We start from the raw sequence: 14,017 nt of genomic DNA, 5'->3' as shown, positions 1-14,017 counted from the left end.
CCGTCTATGTTATTAAGCAATCAGTATATTATCTCATTAAAAATAAGGCAAATTACAGAAACGATTGGTTTCTTATCAATAAATCTCTGTATATTATTGAATTGAACACGTAAACTATAAATCTTTTGATATAACTCGCTAATTTGTCTGAAAACAGCAATTCAAGGTGATCTACATTTGTTTATTTGCTACTTTCACGTACATTTTTTTATAGAGTGTCAAAGCCTTACCGTTCATCTCTATCAAGAAGGTACACACTTTACTGTATAATCTTTTTCTAGTGCGTCAAAGCCTTATCATCTACATCTCTATCTGAAGTGGCAAATCCTTACCATACATGTCTATTTTAAGTATCAAAACCTTAGGCTATAACCTTACCGTGCATAGTCTATTTAGAGTGTCTAAGCCTTACCATACATCTCAATCTAAAGTGTCAAAGCCTTCATCTCTATCTAGAATGACAAAAACTTACCGTATACTAGTATGTCTATCTAGAGTGTCTATGTTTTATCGTACATGTCAAAGCGTTCATCTTTATCTACAGTGGACAAGGCTAACCGTACAGCTATATCTATAGTGGTAAAGCCTTAACGTTCATCTCTATCTAGAGAGCTAAAGCCTATATATAGGTAATAAATATTAAGAATGGCAAAGCCTTACCAAACACCTGTATCGTTAGTATCAAAGCGTAACCATACATCTCTATCTATAGTGGTAAAGCATAACTGTACATCTTTATCTAGAGAGACGAAGTCTAAAAGTAATCTATATCTAGAATGGAAACACCTTACCGTACACCTCCAGCTATAGTGTCAAAGACTGTACATCTCTATCTATAGTGTCAAAGCCTTACCGTACACCTTTAGCTATAGTGTCAAAGCCTAACCGTACATCTCTATCTAAAGTGACAAAGCCTTACCGTACACCTGTATCGTTAGTGTCAAAGCCTAACCGTACATCTCTATCTATAGTGTCAAAGCCTTACCGTACACCTCCAGCTATAGTGTCAAAGACTAACCGTACATCCCTATCTAAAGTGGCAAAGCCTTATCGTACACCTGTCTCGTTAGGGTCAAAGCCTAACCGTACATCTCTATCTAAAGTGGTAAAGCCTTACCGTACACCTGTATCGTTAGTGTCAAAGCCTAACCGTACATCTCTATCTATAGTGGTAAAGCCTGAACCGTACATCTCTAATTAGAGTATTAAGCATTACCGTCTACGTACACCTTTATCTAGACCGTAAAAGCCGTATTATACACTATATAAGAGTATCGAAGCAAACACGTTTAACTCTGTAACATTCTGACAAAATTGAGAATGGAAATGGGGAATGTGTCAAAGCGATAACAACCCGACCATAGAACAGACATTAGCCGAAGTCCACTAATGGGTCTTCAATGTAGCGAGAAACTCCCGCACCGGGGGCTTCTTTCAGCTGGCCCCTAAACAAATATCTATACTAGTTCAGTGATAATGGACGTCATACTAAACTCCGAATTATACACAAGAAACTAAAATTAAAATCCATACATGACTTACAAAGGCCAGAGTCTAGCATTACCATTCAAAACTGTTTTCTTTCTTGTACCATGTGTTTGTTTAGGGTGTTTTTAATGTTCGCATTGCAGTAGAAGTGATCGTTTACTTTTTTATGCACTCGAAATATGCTACATACTGGATAGACCATTTTTTTACACGTTTAAACCCGCTGCAGTGTTTGCACCTGTCCTAAGACAGGAATCTTATGTTCAGATGTTGTCGTAAGTTGATATGGTTTATAAGTGTTTCTGGTTTTGTATAGATTAGACCGTTGTTTTTCTTTTTGAATGGTTTTAAACTAGTCATTGTTTTTGGCCCTTTATAGCTTGCTGTTTTTGTGATCCAAGGTTCCGTGCTGAAGACCGTACTTTGACCTATTATGGTGTACTTTTACAAACTATGACTTGGATGGAGAGTTGTCTGATTGGCACGCGTACCACATCTTCATATATCTACTGTACAAAGCTACCTTAGAATTCCAAATCTACGACATAGTCCTTATATGCAATTATTTGATTGCGATCTTGATGAAGTTGGTGGCGCTGAATTCTCTTATTACAGGGTGGTAAATATAATGAATATCATTGAAGTTAAAGGCAATTGGAACCACCAATTATTTAACTAGCGTTAAAGATTATCAATTAAAAATGATCTTTGATTTAGTAAAATCGGGGAGTAACTTGAGCCAAAATATTAAAGCAGATTATGGTTGACGAGTATTGCACTGATGCCAATGTATGTGCTGAATATTTCGATTGATTCAATTCCATGGTTTTTAAGTCTATTTGATAAAATGATTAATTCTGTAGGTGTTTGTATGCTATTACATCGTAAGCAAAATACATTGGATAGTTGCAGCTAATGTTTCGGAAATAAAGACCTGTGAATTATATTCATTACATTTTTTTCCTGAATTTAACCAACAAATCAAATCATATGGGCCATAAGTAAACAACTGTCAAGGATATTACTATTACTTATATTCAAGGCAGATGCATTGGTGTTGATGATATTCTTGTATTTTGTATTTTGTATTTTGTATTTTGTATTTCGTATTTATTTATATCTTTGCATTAACACAGTTTAAAAAACAGGAACTGCAAATCCTTTCGCAGCACATGAGTTCACTTCCGGTTTTGTTTTTCTAGTGTGGTGTATTGTATTGGTGTTTGTCTTCTCACCGTTTTTGTTCAGTCATATATTTTGTCTGTTTTATTGCATTTGGGATTATCAATTCACTCTTCTATTTTTAGAATGAACTGGATAATTTTAGGTGCAAAATCTACAAGTACATGTATGTACAAAACTGTAGAAGACCACACGATTTAGAAGAAAGTAATAAAATTATGTACATAATTGAAGAAGGCCATACGAGTTAGAAGAAAGTCATAAAATTAATTGTGCACAGCAAAGACCCATTTTTGATCTGCTGATTTATTTTTTTCAATTACAATTCTTTGAGGACAAGTGGACATTTTGGAAACCATTTTGTGTGTTCAAGCGCTGGGACATCTTCATCCTCCCAGTCTGTTAATATACCACCACACATGTAACATTGACATATATCTCCAGTTCCTAAATACCGAAAAAAGAATAGATTTAATAATTATTTCGATAAAATGTTTATGATGTGAGGAATCTTGAGTCATAATGATTTTAAAATTGTGTTTAGAAGACTCATAAAGTCATATATATCAACGGTGTCAGCACGTGCTGCGTAATTTATTTACTATAAACAACCTGTTCGTTCTAAAAAGTAAAATCACAAAAATACTGAAATCCCAGGAAAGTTCAAAACGGTAAGTTCCTAATCAAATGAAAAATCAAAAAGCTCAAACACATCAAACGAATGGAAACAACTGTCATGTTAAGCATTTTCTTATTTTCCTTATTGAACCTAGTTTTATAGCTAGCTAAACCTCTCTGATTATATGACAGTCTTTTTTTTGGCAAAATGTATTAATAGGTTGAACTTTAATGTGACAGTCTTATTTTTTTTCATGGGGTTAAATGCAACATGCAATGAATTTCAAATCGTTTAATGGTATAAATGTTAAAATGTCGACAGTAAAATCATTGACCATATCCCAGAGTTTGGTAGAAATAAAGTAGTATACATTTTGAGTGATTTATTTATCAAGTTACTTGCTTAATGTGTAGTGGTGGATAGGTTAGTGTCAATTCGATTATTCATTCACCTTGTGATAATACAAATTTTTGTGTGCCATTTCAAATCTTTTTACATCGAATTTTGAAGAATTTGTTTTTACATATGCATAAAATAGGGAGGTGTAAAGAATTTGTATACGTGTGCGTGTAATATATATATATGATAAGAATTTCGAAGGAGATTTATTTGGTACAAATGAAGTAATATATATTACGTAGTAATCACACTTTTAAGACACGTCTAATGTAAAGACAAAGAACTTTTTTCGTAATTTATAGCCTGAAAGTTTTAATAGTATCTTGTATGTTTATAGCTCGATACATACCTTTGTAATATAGGCCTGAAGATGCTAAATCTTCTGGTGACTGCTTTAAGTTCTTTGGCCAGGACTGGAATGTGGATATCCGTGAACTAAGTTTCAAGAATTGTTTATTATGCGGTTGAACGTTAGCATTCTGTGATTGTTGTCTTGCATCATATGAAACAGAATGTTCAATAAAACTGTTCGTACATGTTTGTGATTTTGTTGCAACCTTTCCACAGCACCTGCAATATTTGGTGTCTTCACTAAGCACATTGTCATTTTCTAACCAACCACTGACTACTCCTCCACAGAATGAGCATTGTGCCTTATACAATGATCCCATTTTAGAGGAACCCTATTGTATAATTTAGTCGGAGAATTGGACGATGATTTAACTTCTTTTTTCGTAACTCTGTGTTTATACGCAATTGATGAAGTCGTTCGAGTGGACGCAGAGGTACCTCGTAATAAGCTCTCTTATGGCAGAATGAAGGTAGAAGCTGTGTCAGATTTATCACGATTCCACACTGATAGAAAAATATCTGTAAATGGAATATTATAATATATGGTTTTAAATCAACTTAATATATTCTTACCGTTAACATGATCAATTCTAACAAGGTTGAATTCTATATTAATTATTATCTAAGCTTAATTCATATTATAAAAAATTAAAAAAAAGACGTTTCCGTGGCATACTTACGTTAAGTCTAACCTGATAAGTAATTAATAGTGTGAAGTTTTAGGCTTTTATATATCTCTTCTTTTTTTCCAATGGAAAATAAAGGTTATTTCCAGTGCATCTATTTTTAAACGTTTTATGAATTAAGACGAAATACTTGATTTTAAGTTGGTTTGCATGTTACATTTTCCGTGATCAGTTTTTTAAAGTATAAGAAACCAAGTAAGGTAATTGTAATTCAAAGGTCAATACTTTAGAGTGAATATTATTAAATCTCCCAAATAAATGAAATAATTTTCTTTCGCTTAAATGGGTTAAAATATGACACTAAAAGAGCGATATGCCAAAAGTTGGAATATTGACAGCATAAAACCGAAAACTTCAAGTGTCGAAATTTAACAAATGTTAAGGAAGTTCCCATCCTATTTTCTATACATTGAGAGAAAACAAGCCTTTTATGTCAAAACCAACTGAAATGACTTTACAAAATGATTTAACTCCAACTTATATAAACAAACCAAATATAAATATAGAACAGAACAAAAAGATCTAACTGCCTATGTATATATGTCTCTCTATTAATGTTGATTTGATTGATTTGTGGTGGTGATAGAAGCCGGAGTGGTCAAATAATACCTTCGATAGGAAAACTGACAATCCTAGTCAATTAAGTGCCAGTCTTTGTAAGAATCAGGCAATTTAGATAACAATCAAAACATAATCAGACAATATCCATTGAGCTAATCATGCTATCCAACGCTAACCATCATCCTGAGTTAAAAATTATTAGTCGTGTGTGTCTGGTAATATCAAATAACTCGGTTTGAAAATTGGTTAGAATGATAGCAAATTACAGAGTTATCTCCCCTAATTTGTTAATTTCTAGTTCATTTCAACCAAATTGTATCTTCTATTACCAGAACAGAAAACGGAAATGGATGTTATTTTTGTGCATAACTACATATTATGAACTGCAATCAATGTCAAATTGGGTGGGGTTTTTTTTTGTCATGTTTTCACCACTGCCTGATTCTTAGGCAGACTGGCACTTAAGATTGAAGTCAAGTGCACCCGCACGAGCGGGGTTCTAGCACACATCCTCAGTATTAATTGGCTAGTGATTACTTATACCTTTCGGCCAACGAGGTCCCCTGGTGACATTGGAATAAAGTGTATATTCCAATGCGGTTAAAAAAACGTCCATATTGAAAACGGGAAAAATAACAACGCAAAAAAAAAACACTTAAGAGAAAAACTATAAAGATTTTGCAATACAAACACTATTTAAAACATGCGAAGAACTCAGTTGAACCAGAAAAACAGTTCCTGTTCCTTTCTTATTAAAACCAAATCTATAATCAGAAAGGCCTTTGAAAATCAATATGAAATAAACTCATCATAAATACCAGGACTAAATTTTGTATAGACGCCAGACGCGCGTTTCATCTTCAAAAGACTCATCAGTGACGCTCAAATCCTTAAAAGTTACAAAGGACAAATAAATTACGAAGTTGAAGAGCATTGAGGATCAGAATTCCTAAAAGTGTTGCTAATTACAGCTAAGGTAATCTATGCCTGAGGAAGAAAAACTTAAGTATTTCAAAAAATTCAAAATTTAAAACAAACACAAAAACAAGTTTCAGCTTTCTAAAAAGCTATGGACTGCCTTACTCTATCCTATTTTAAAAGTAATATGTGTGCATTGATGTTGTTGATTTGGTATTGGAAAAGGTTTTTTTTAGACATAAATTGATATAAAATGAATGTCTTAGACATTTTTTTTTTACTTTACTTGTTGAAAATTAAATCATTTACCAATGCAAACACTTCTGGACGTGTGCTGAGTTCGGCAGAAGTTATAAATACCAATAATTCATTTTGGTAAACATTGTATACAAACATTATTTAGCAAAACAAATCGTGAATATTGTAGATAAAAAAATCAACACGTATTAATAATTGATATTTCAATACTGAATTTCAAAGGACAAGATATGCGTTATTACACGAACATGAATTAATGACAGTTGATCGGGACTCAAATACACATAGTTAATTTTCCGGCATTTGATGTCTTATCCCGAGACGAAAAAAATTGGAATTCTTTATCTCATTTAAGCCAATAGCGGTTGCTGTATCTCAGCTGCACTATAAAGCAACCAATCAGTATCTTATATGTGATAAGGAATTATTTATATTTACACATATCGACTGAAACTAATTGTTCCTCATCGTGATGCTAAGCAATAAATAGAAATACAAGTAAATAAAATGCATGTCCTCTGTGATCACGTACATTTTTTAAACTGTTTATACTTGCAGTTCATTAAATACATGGAAACTCACATGCTTTATATTCAAGGTAGTCGGTGGTTAATTTATGTATGTAAACAGTGATTGGGTGATATAAACAATCGATGGATGAATGATGTAGATTTATAGTCGGTGTTTGAGCGATATCAGGCAGTCAGATGTTTAATGATATAGGTAGTCGGTGGTTGGGTGATAAAGGTAGTCATTGATATATGGGTAATCAGTGATTGTGTGATGTAGATAATCAATGGATTAATCGGTGATTGTGTGATGTAGATAATCAGTGGATGAATCGGTGATTGTGTGATGTACATAATCAGTGGATTAATCGGTGATTGTGTGATGTAGATAATCAGTGGATGAATCGGTGATTGTGTGATGTACATAATCAGTGGATTAATCGGTGATTGTGTGATGTAGATAATCAGTGGATGAATTGGTGATTGTGTGATGTAGATAATCAGTGGATTATTCGGTGATTGTGTGATGTAGATAATCAGTGGATTAATCGGTGATTGTGTGATGTAGATAGTAAGTGGATGAAAGATGTAGCTAGTCTGTGGTGTGGTGTTGTAGGTAGTTAGTGATTACGCGATGTATGAAGTCAATGAATTGATGATATAGGTAGTCGTTGGTTGCATGATGTAGATAGTCTGTGGTGTGGTGTTGTAGATAGTTGGTGATTACGCGATGTATGAAGTCAATGGATTGGTGATATAGGCAGTCGGTGGTTGCGTGATGTAGCTAGTCTGTGGTGTGGTGTTGTATGTATTTGGTGATTACGCGATGTATGAAGTCAATGGATTGGTGATATAGGCAGTCGGTTGTTGCGTGATGTAGGCAGTCTGTTGTGTTGTGTTGTAGGAAGTTGGTGATTACGCGATGTATGAAGTCAATAGATTGGCGATATATGTATTCGGTGCTTGCGTGATGTAGGTAATCTGTGGTGTGGTGTTGTTGGTAGTTGGTAATTACGCGATGTATGAAGTCAATAAATTGGTGATATAGGCAGTCGGTTATTGCATGATGTGGGTAATCTGTGGTGTGGTGTTGTAGGTAGTTGATGATAATGCGATGCATGAGGTCAATGGATTGGATGATATAGGTAGTCGGTGGTTGCGTGATGAAGGTAGTTTGTTGTGTGGTGTTGTAGGTAGTTGGTGATTACGCGATGTATGAAGTCAATGGATTAGTGATATAGGCAGTCGGTGGTTGCGAGATGAAGGTAGTATGTGGTGTGGTGTTGTTGGTAGTTGGTAATGATATGATGCATGCAGTCAATATATTGACGATATAGGTAGTCGGTGGTTGCGTGATTTAGGTAGTCTGTGGTTTGGTGTTGTAGGTAGTTGGTGATTACGCGATGTATGAAGTCAATGGATTGGTGATATAGGTAGTCGATGATAAGGTGTTGATAAGGTGTTGAAGGTAATTGGTGGAAAGATAATGTATGTAGTTGTTGTTTAAGTAATATAGGCAGTCATTGGTTAGATGATATAGTCGGTCGATTAGTGATGTAGGTTATAGGTTGTTGATAGTTAGTCGGTGATTATGTGATATATATAGTCGGTGATATAAAGGTATTTGAGGTTTGGATAATGCAGGTTAGTAAATGACTGATGTGTAATAAAATTACTATGACATCAACAATACTATTATAAATTTCAAAAATTGTACCCAGCCTGTTGGACTATTATGTCAATTGAGTCTTATGTGCTTATTTTGAATAAGCGAAATATGAAGTTGATTCTTTACTTGGGGAGCAACCATTCACCTCAGAAAAGGGTGGTGGTGGTTGTGGTTGTTTTTGTCTGAGTCAGACAAATTTTGTTGCACTTTTCATGTAGTTTATTATTCATTTGTTTTTCTCAAAAATTTAACACTTTAAGGAAAATCTGAATTCAAATAATTATGTCATCTTCTTGACCGCAATTTTTTTCCATCAAACTAGAGACCAGAATATGTGAATGGTAAAATATTTAACCCCGTTGTCATTCCCTTAATGATTCTTGTATCTTTTTCGTGTGAGCCCAAAATGTTACCTGCATATGCAGATTTGAATTAAAATGGAATAAAAAATAGAAAAATAGAAAAAAATAGGTAAAATGATAAAGAACAGAACATAATGGGATGCTGAAATATAAAGAAGAGATGGTAATGGGGGAAATTAAAGAAAGTATTGAAGAAGAAAAAATAGTATAAAAAATACAAATAAAGAAGGTAATAAAGCCCCTCAAACCCCCTCCAGACCCTCGTATAGATTTTGAATAATAAAAATCTTGATGAGGTGTACATAATACAAATTAGTGGATTAATATAACAGACAAATGGACTTAAAAATTAAGAATGGAGAATATTATTGGATACTAATATAGGAATTCAGAGTTCTAAATTTCGTACTTCTAACGGTACGAAAAATTTGCAAAAAATCTGCATGGTTATCATCGATTATATTTACTATCGAATGGAATGAAATATTGCATTGGCCAGTTTATAATGTTATTCGTGTTCGAACAAACGTGGTTATCTTTCTGTTTGTTATTTTTTATTTGTAAAACTGGGACACAGACGATGCTACAGCATTGGAGAAGTTTTGTTCTAAAGAGTGTTTCACGTACTTTTTAAATCATTTAGTTTATGTTGGGATTTCTTTTGACATATGACTTGTTCTGAATGTGTTTGTTTCAATCAAGGATTTGATTATATGAAATCTTAAAAACTTAAACATTTAGATCTGATTCAAGTATGTGAAAGTGAAGTTTTCTAGTAGAAGTGATTTGGGTACTTTTTTATGCACTCCAAATATGCTAGATATGGATGGACCATTTTTTGTCTTATTGAAGTTTGAATAAAAATGAGAACAACAAGTTTAATAACTGCATGCATCAGAAGCGCTTTTCTGGATTTACCTTAGTTATTGAAAAGTTCAAAATCTATAAATGGACAAGTTTCGAAGTGTTAGTTAAATCGTGTCAGTACCGAAGTACTGTCTCCTGGGCTGATGATACCCTCGGGGACTGACAGTCCACCAGCAGAAGTAACAACCCAGTGATGTAAAAAGGAGAACATCATGTTTAATAATTTCATGCGTCCGGAGCGCTTTTCTGGATTAACCTGCATTAGGAACGCTCAAAGCCAAACATTTGAAATTAAAGATGTATTAGTAACAAAACCGTTGAAAAGCTATATAACAAAAATAACCTAAAATATTCATCTAAAGTCTACTTTGCCGGAGGGAGTAGTTGGAACCTTAGTTTTTGATTATTTAAAAAGATTATAAACGTACAATTTGAATCTATTCAACATTAGATTGATCTGTCGTTGAATGTTGCAGCTGTTAGCAAGAAATCGTATTTGATTGGTAGCTATGCAGCCTGGCAGATCGTTTATAAATTGTCAGTATAGTATCTAACCCAATTCAAAACCACCTTGATGAACACTTATTGTTGCAGGTTTTATCTGAGTTTTTTTTCAACTAGCAAAACTATCAGTGTTCTAGGAACTATTCGTACATTCACTTTTTATTTTTCTTTACCCGTGTACGAAATTTTCGTTGGTGGATTTCGTCCAAGGTTGTGGTTGTCTTTCTGAATTTGTTTCGAATCTGACCCCTTGTTCAATTATGTTTGTCTTTACATTGTGTCATAGTTCAAATTTATTCGTTCAATGATGTATAAATAAAAAAGATGTGGTTTGATTTTCAATGAGACAACTGTTCACCAGAGACCAAAATGACACAGACATTAACAACTATAGGTCACCGTACGGCAATCCATACCACACATTCAGCTATAAAAGGCCCCGATATGAAATTAGAGGCTTTTGACTTGGGACAGGCACATAAATAAATAATGTCAGGAACCTGTTGATCAGTGGTTGTCGTTTTTTGATGAGCTTTAAGCGTTTCTCGTTTCTCATTTTTGTTTTTAGAATAAACCGCTGTTTTTCCAGTTTGGATGTTTTTGGGGCTCTGTATACCTTGCTGTTCGGTGTGAGCCAAGGTTCCGTGCTGAAGCCTGTAATTTGGCCTATAATAGTTTACTTTTGTTTGCTTCTATTACTTGGGACTTAGATGGAGAGATGTCTCAATGGCACTCATACCACATCTTTTTAAATCTATTGTACAAACCTTAGAATTCTAAATCTACGAAAGTCTTTAATATGAAATTCGATAATGGTGATATTAATGATGTTGGTAGTACTTGTTGTTCTCTTATAACAGGGTGGTAAATATAACGAATATCATTGAAGCAAAGGCAATGGGAACCACCAATAACTTAAACTAGATGTCGCTTTTAAGATCACCTCTTAAGAGTCATATTTGATAAAGTATACATCGTGGAGTAACTTGAGCAAAAATGGAACAGATGATGGTTGAAGAAAATTGCACTGGCACCATTGTATATGCTTAATATATTTTAAATGATCCTGTCCATGGCTTTTTAGCCAATCTGTTAACATAATTAATTCTGTAGGTATTTGTATGTTGTTACATGTGAGCAAATACCATGGATATCTGCTAATGATTAAGACCTATAAATGCCATATTCATGTCATTTCTTTTCTGATTTTAACCAACATATCATATCAGAGAAGAGTAGATCAAACCCACCCCACAGTTGCATGTAACATCATTTATGTCATAAGAAAACTACTGTCAAGTTTAAAAAACAGGAACTGAAAATCATTTCGCAGCACATGAGTTCACTTCCAGTTTTTGTTTTATCTGGTGTGGTGTATTGCATTGGTGGTTGTCCTTTCACCATTTTTTGTTTAGTCATATATTTTGTCTGCTTTATTGCATTTGGAATTATCAATTCACTCTTCTTTTTTAGCATGTACTGGATAATTTTATGTGCAAAATCTACAATTATGTACACAACTGTAGAAGGCCACACGATATAGAAGAAAGTAATAAAATTATGTACAAGTTGAAAAAGGCCACACGATTTAGAAGAAAGTCATAAAATTAATTGTACACAGCATAGACCCATTTTTGATCTGCTGATTTATTTTTTTTCAATTACAATTCTTTGTTGACAAGTGGACATTTAGGAAACCATTTTTTGTGTTCATCCTCTGGAATGTCTTCATCCTCCCAGCCTGATAATATACCACCACACATATAACATTGACATGAATCTCCAGTTCCTGAAAGACAAAAATGAATAGATTTTGAAATCATTTCGATGAAATGCTTATGATGTGAGAAATCTCGAGTCTATTAATGGCGTCAGCACAAATTGCGTACTTTATTTACTATAATTAACCAGTTCGTTCTAAAAAGTAAATCACAAAAATGCCAACTCTAAGGAAAATTCAAAACGGAAAGTCCCTAATCAAATGACATACTCAAAAGCTCAAATACATCAAACGATTGGATAACAACTGTTATATTAGGCATTTTTTTGTCTATAAAAAGGTGGATTGAACCTAGTTTAATTCATATCTAGCTTAAAATATATTTATACATAATATATGATCGTTCCTGGTGAAGATAAATCCAGAAAACTGTTCGGACGCATACACAGAATAAAGTGGTTTTTTTTATATACAATATGTTATGAACTCTTCTTTTTTGTACATTCCAAACATGAAAAGAAGTAATATTAGAAATTTTGAAAAAATAATTTGAACTATTTAAAAAAAAAAATAAGGTAAGTATATGTGATTTTCATAAATGTTTAGACCATGTCAACTTCATTGTCAAAGATTTTTTTTAGATACATACCTTTGTAGTATAGGCCTGTAGATGCTAAATCTTCTGGTGACTGCTTTAAGTTCTTTGGCCAGGACTGGAACGTAGAAATCCGTGTATTTAGCATTAAGAATTGTTTATTATGCGGTTGAAGGTTTGCATTCTGTGAGTGTTGTCCGGCATAATTTGAAACAGAATGTTCAGGTAAACTTTCCGCACAGGTTTTCGATTTGGTTGAAACTTTTTCACAATACCTGAAATGTTTGGCGTGTTCACTAGCGACATTGTCATTTTCTAACCACCCACTCAATACTCCTCCACAGAAAGCGCATTGTACCTTGTCCTTTGATCCCATATAGTAGAAACCATTGTCGCATAATTCAGTCGGACAAATGGGCGATGATTTAGGCCAGGTTACAAACGTGCGTCGTCGTAGCTCTGTGTTTATACGTAGTTGATGAAGTCTTTCCAGTGGATGCTGGGGTACCTCGTCATAAGCTCTCTTGTGGTATAAACAAGGTGGGAGCTGTGTCAGAGTTACGGCCATGGTTCCACGCTGATAGAAGAAATCTATAAATAGAAAATAATATATGGTTTAAAGTCATCTTACTGTATTGATCAATCTGTATTCCTACCATTTACAGATTAACTCTAACGAGGTAGATTTCTATATTTACTATTTCGGGTTATTCTATATAAATGAATAAAATATAAAAAAAAACATTTTGCATACTTACGTTAAGTCTAACCTGTAAAGTAATTAAGAGTATTTTATATATCTCTTTTGAAGGAAAATAAAGGTTATTTCCATACTCTATTTTTAGTTTCAATTTGAATCCGCTACGTCACAAACTTATCTCGAGCATGTTGGGGTAAGACCGGACATCGCCGGTTTAATCGTTTCACCTGAATTTACGATAGTCCAAATACCGAAAAATTACCGCGGTATCATCAATTTAGTCGTCTGTGCTTTCGTAAAGTATTCTTTTCATAAATTCTCAGCAAATAAAATATCCTTTTCAAAGCATATACTGTGGATTCATTTATTTTCGTGGGTATAAATTTTCGTGGCTGAAAGAAAAATCATATGTTCGTGGATATTTAATTTCATGGTTTTGCGGAAGTCTGCATATAAACCTATGGAAAATGTGTCATTCGTTGAACATTTAATTTCGTGGTTCACCTGTTCCCACTTAATCCAAGAAAATTGGTATCCAACGAATAATAATGAATCCACAGTATATAGCTTTTAACTTCTTTGGGGTTGGTGCGTTCTTGATAAAGGTTAATCCAGAAAAGCATAGGACA

General features: G+C 33.7%; 2 protein-coding genes across 2 annotated transcripts; both read right to left on the bottom strand.

Annotated features, from left to right (window-relative positions):
• Positions 1-2,967: 2,967 nt before the first annotated feature.
• Positions 2,968-4,552, bottom strand: LOC134705525 (baculoviral IAP repeat-containing protein 3-like). The gene is made up of 2 exons (XM_063564243.1): positions 4,038-4,552; positions 2,968-3,117 (listed from the first exon to the last, which is right to left on the bottom strand). The coding sequence occupies exons 1-2, from the start codon at positions 4,357-4,359 to the stop codon at positions 2,990-2,992; spliced, it is 450 nt and encodes a 149-aa protein (XP_063420313.1). The 5' UTR covers positions 4,360-4,552; the 3' UTR covers positions 2,968-2,989.
• Positions 4,553-11,980: 7,428 nt separating this feature from the next.
• On the bottom strand, positions 11,981-13,477 carry LOC134708332 (baculoviral IAP repeat-containing protein 7-B-like). Its single transcript, XM_063568779.1, has 3 exons — positions 13,447-13,477; positions 12,743-13,279; positions 11,981-12,162 (listed from the first exon to the last, which is right to left on the bottom strand). Exons 2-3 carry the CDS (start codon positions 13,254-13,256, stop codon positions 12,035-12,037), a joined length of 642 nt encoding a protein of 213 aa, XP_063424849.1. The 5' UTR covers positions 13,257-13,279; positions 13,447-13,477; the 3' UTR covers positions 11,981-12,034.
• Between the last annotated feature and the right edge of the window lie 540 nt (positions 13,478-14,017).

This window comes from Mytilus trossulus, chromosome 2, assembly GCF_036588685.1.
Source record: "Mytilus trossulus isolate FHL-02 chromosome 2, PNRI_Mtr1.1.1.hap1, whole genome shotgun sequence".
Classification (NCBI taxonomy): domain Eukaryota; kingdom Metazoa; phylum Mollusca; class Bivalvia; order Mytilida; family Mytilidae; genus Mytilus; species Mytilus trossulus.
This window is presented reverse-complemented; position numbering and strand designations above follow the sequence as displayed.

Excerpts from the sequence above, each read along its gene's own strand:
- LOC134708332 (XM_063568779.1), bottom strand. The coding sequence starts at position 13,256 with ATGGCCGTAACTCTGACACAGCTCCCACCTTGTTTATACCACAAGAGA. Across the intron at positions 12,163-12,742 it reads TACAGGCCTATACTACAAAG|GAACTGGAGATTCATGTCAA; the intron begins GTATGTATCTAA and ends TTTGTCTTTCAG.
- LOC134705525 (XM_063564243.1), bottom strand. The coding sequence starts at position 4,359 with ATGGGATCATTGTATAAGGCACAATGCTCATTCTGTGGAGGAGTAGTC. Across the intron at positions 3,118-4,037 it reads TTCAGGCCTATATTACAAAG|GAACTGGAGATATATGTCAA; the intron begins GTATGTATCGAG and ends TTCGGTATTTAG.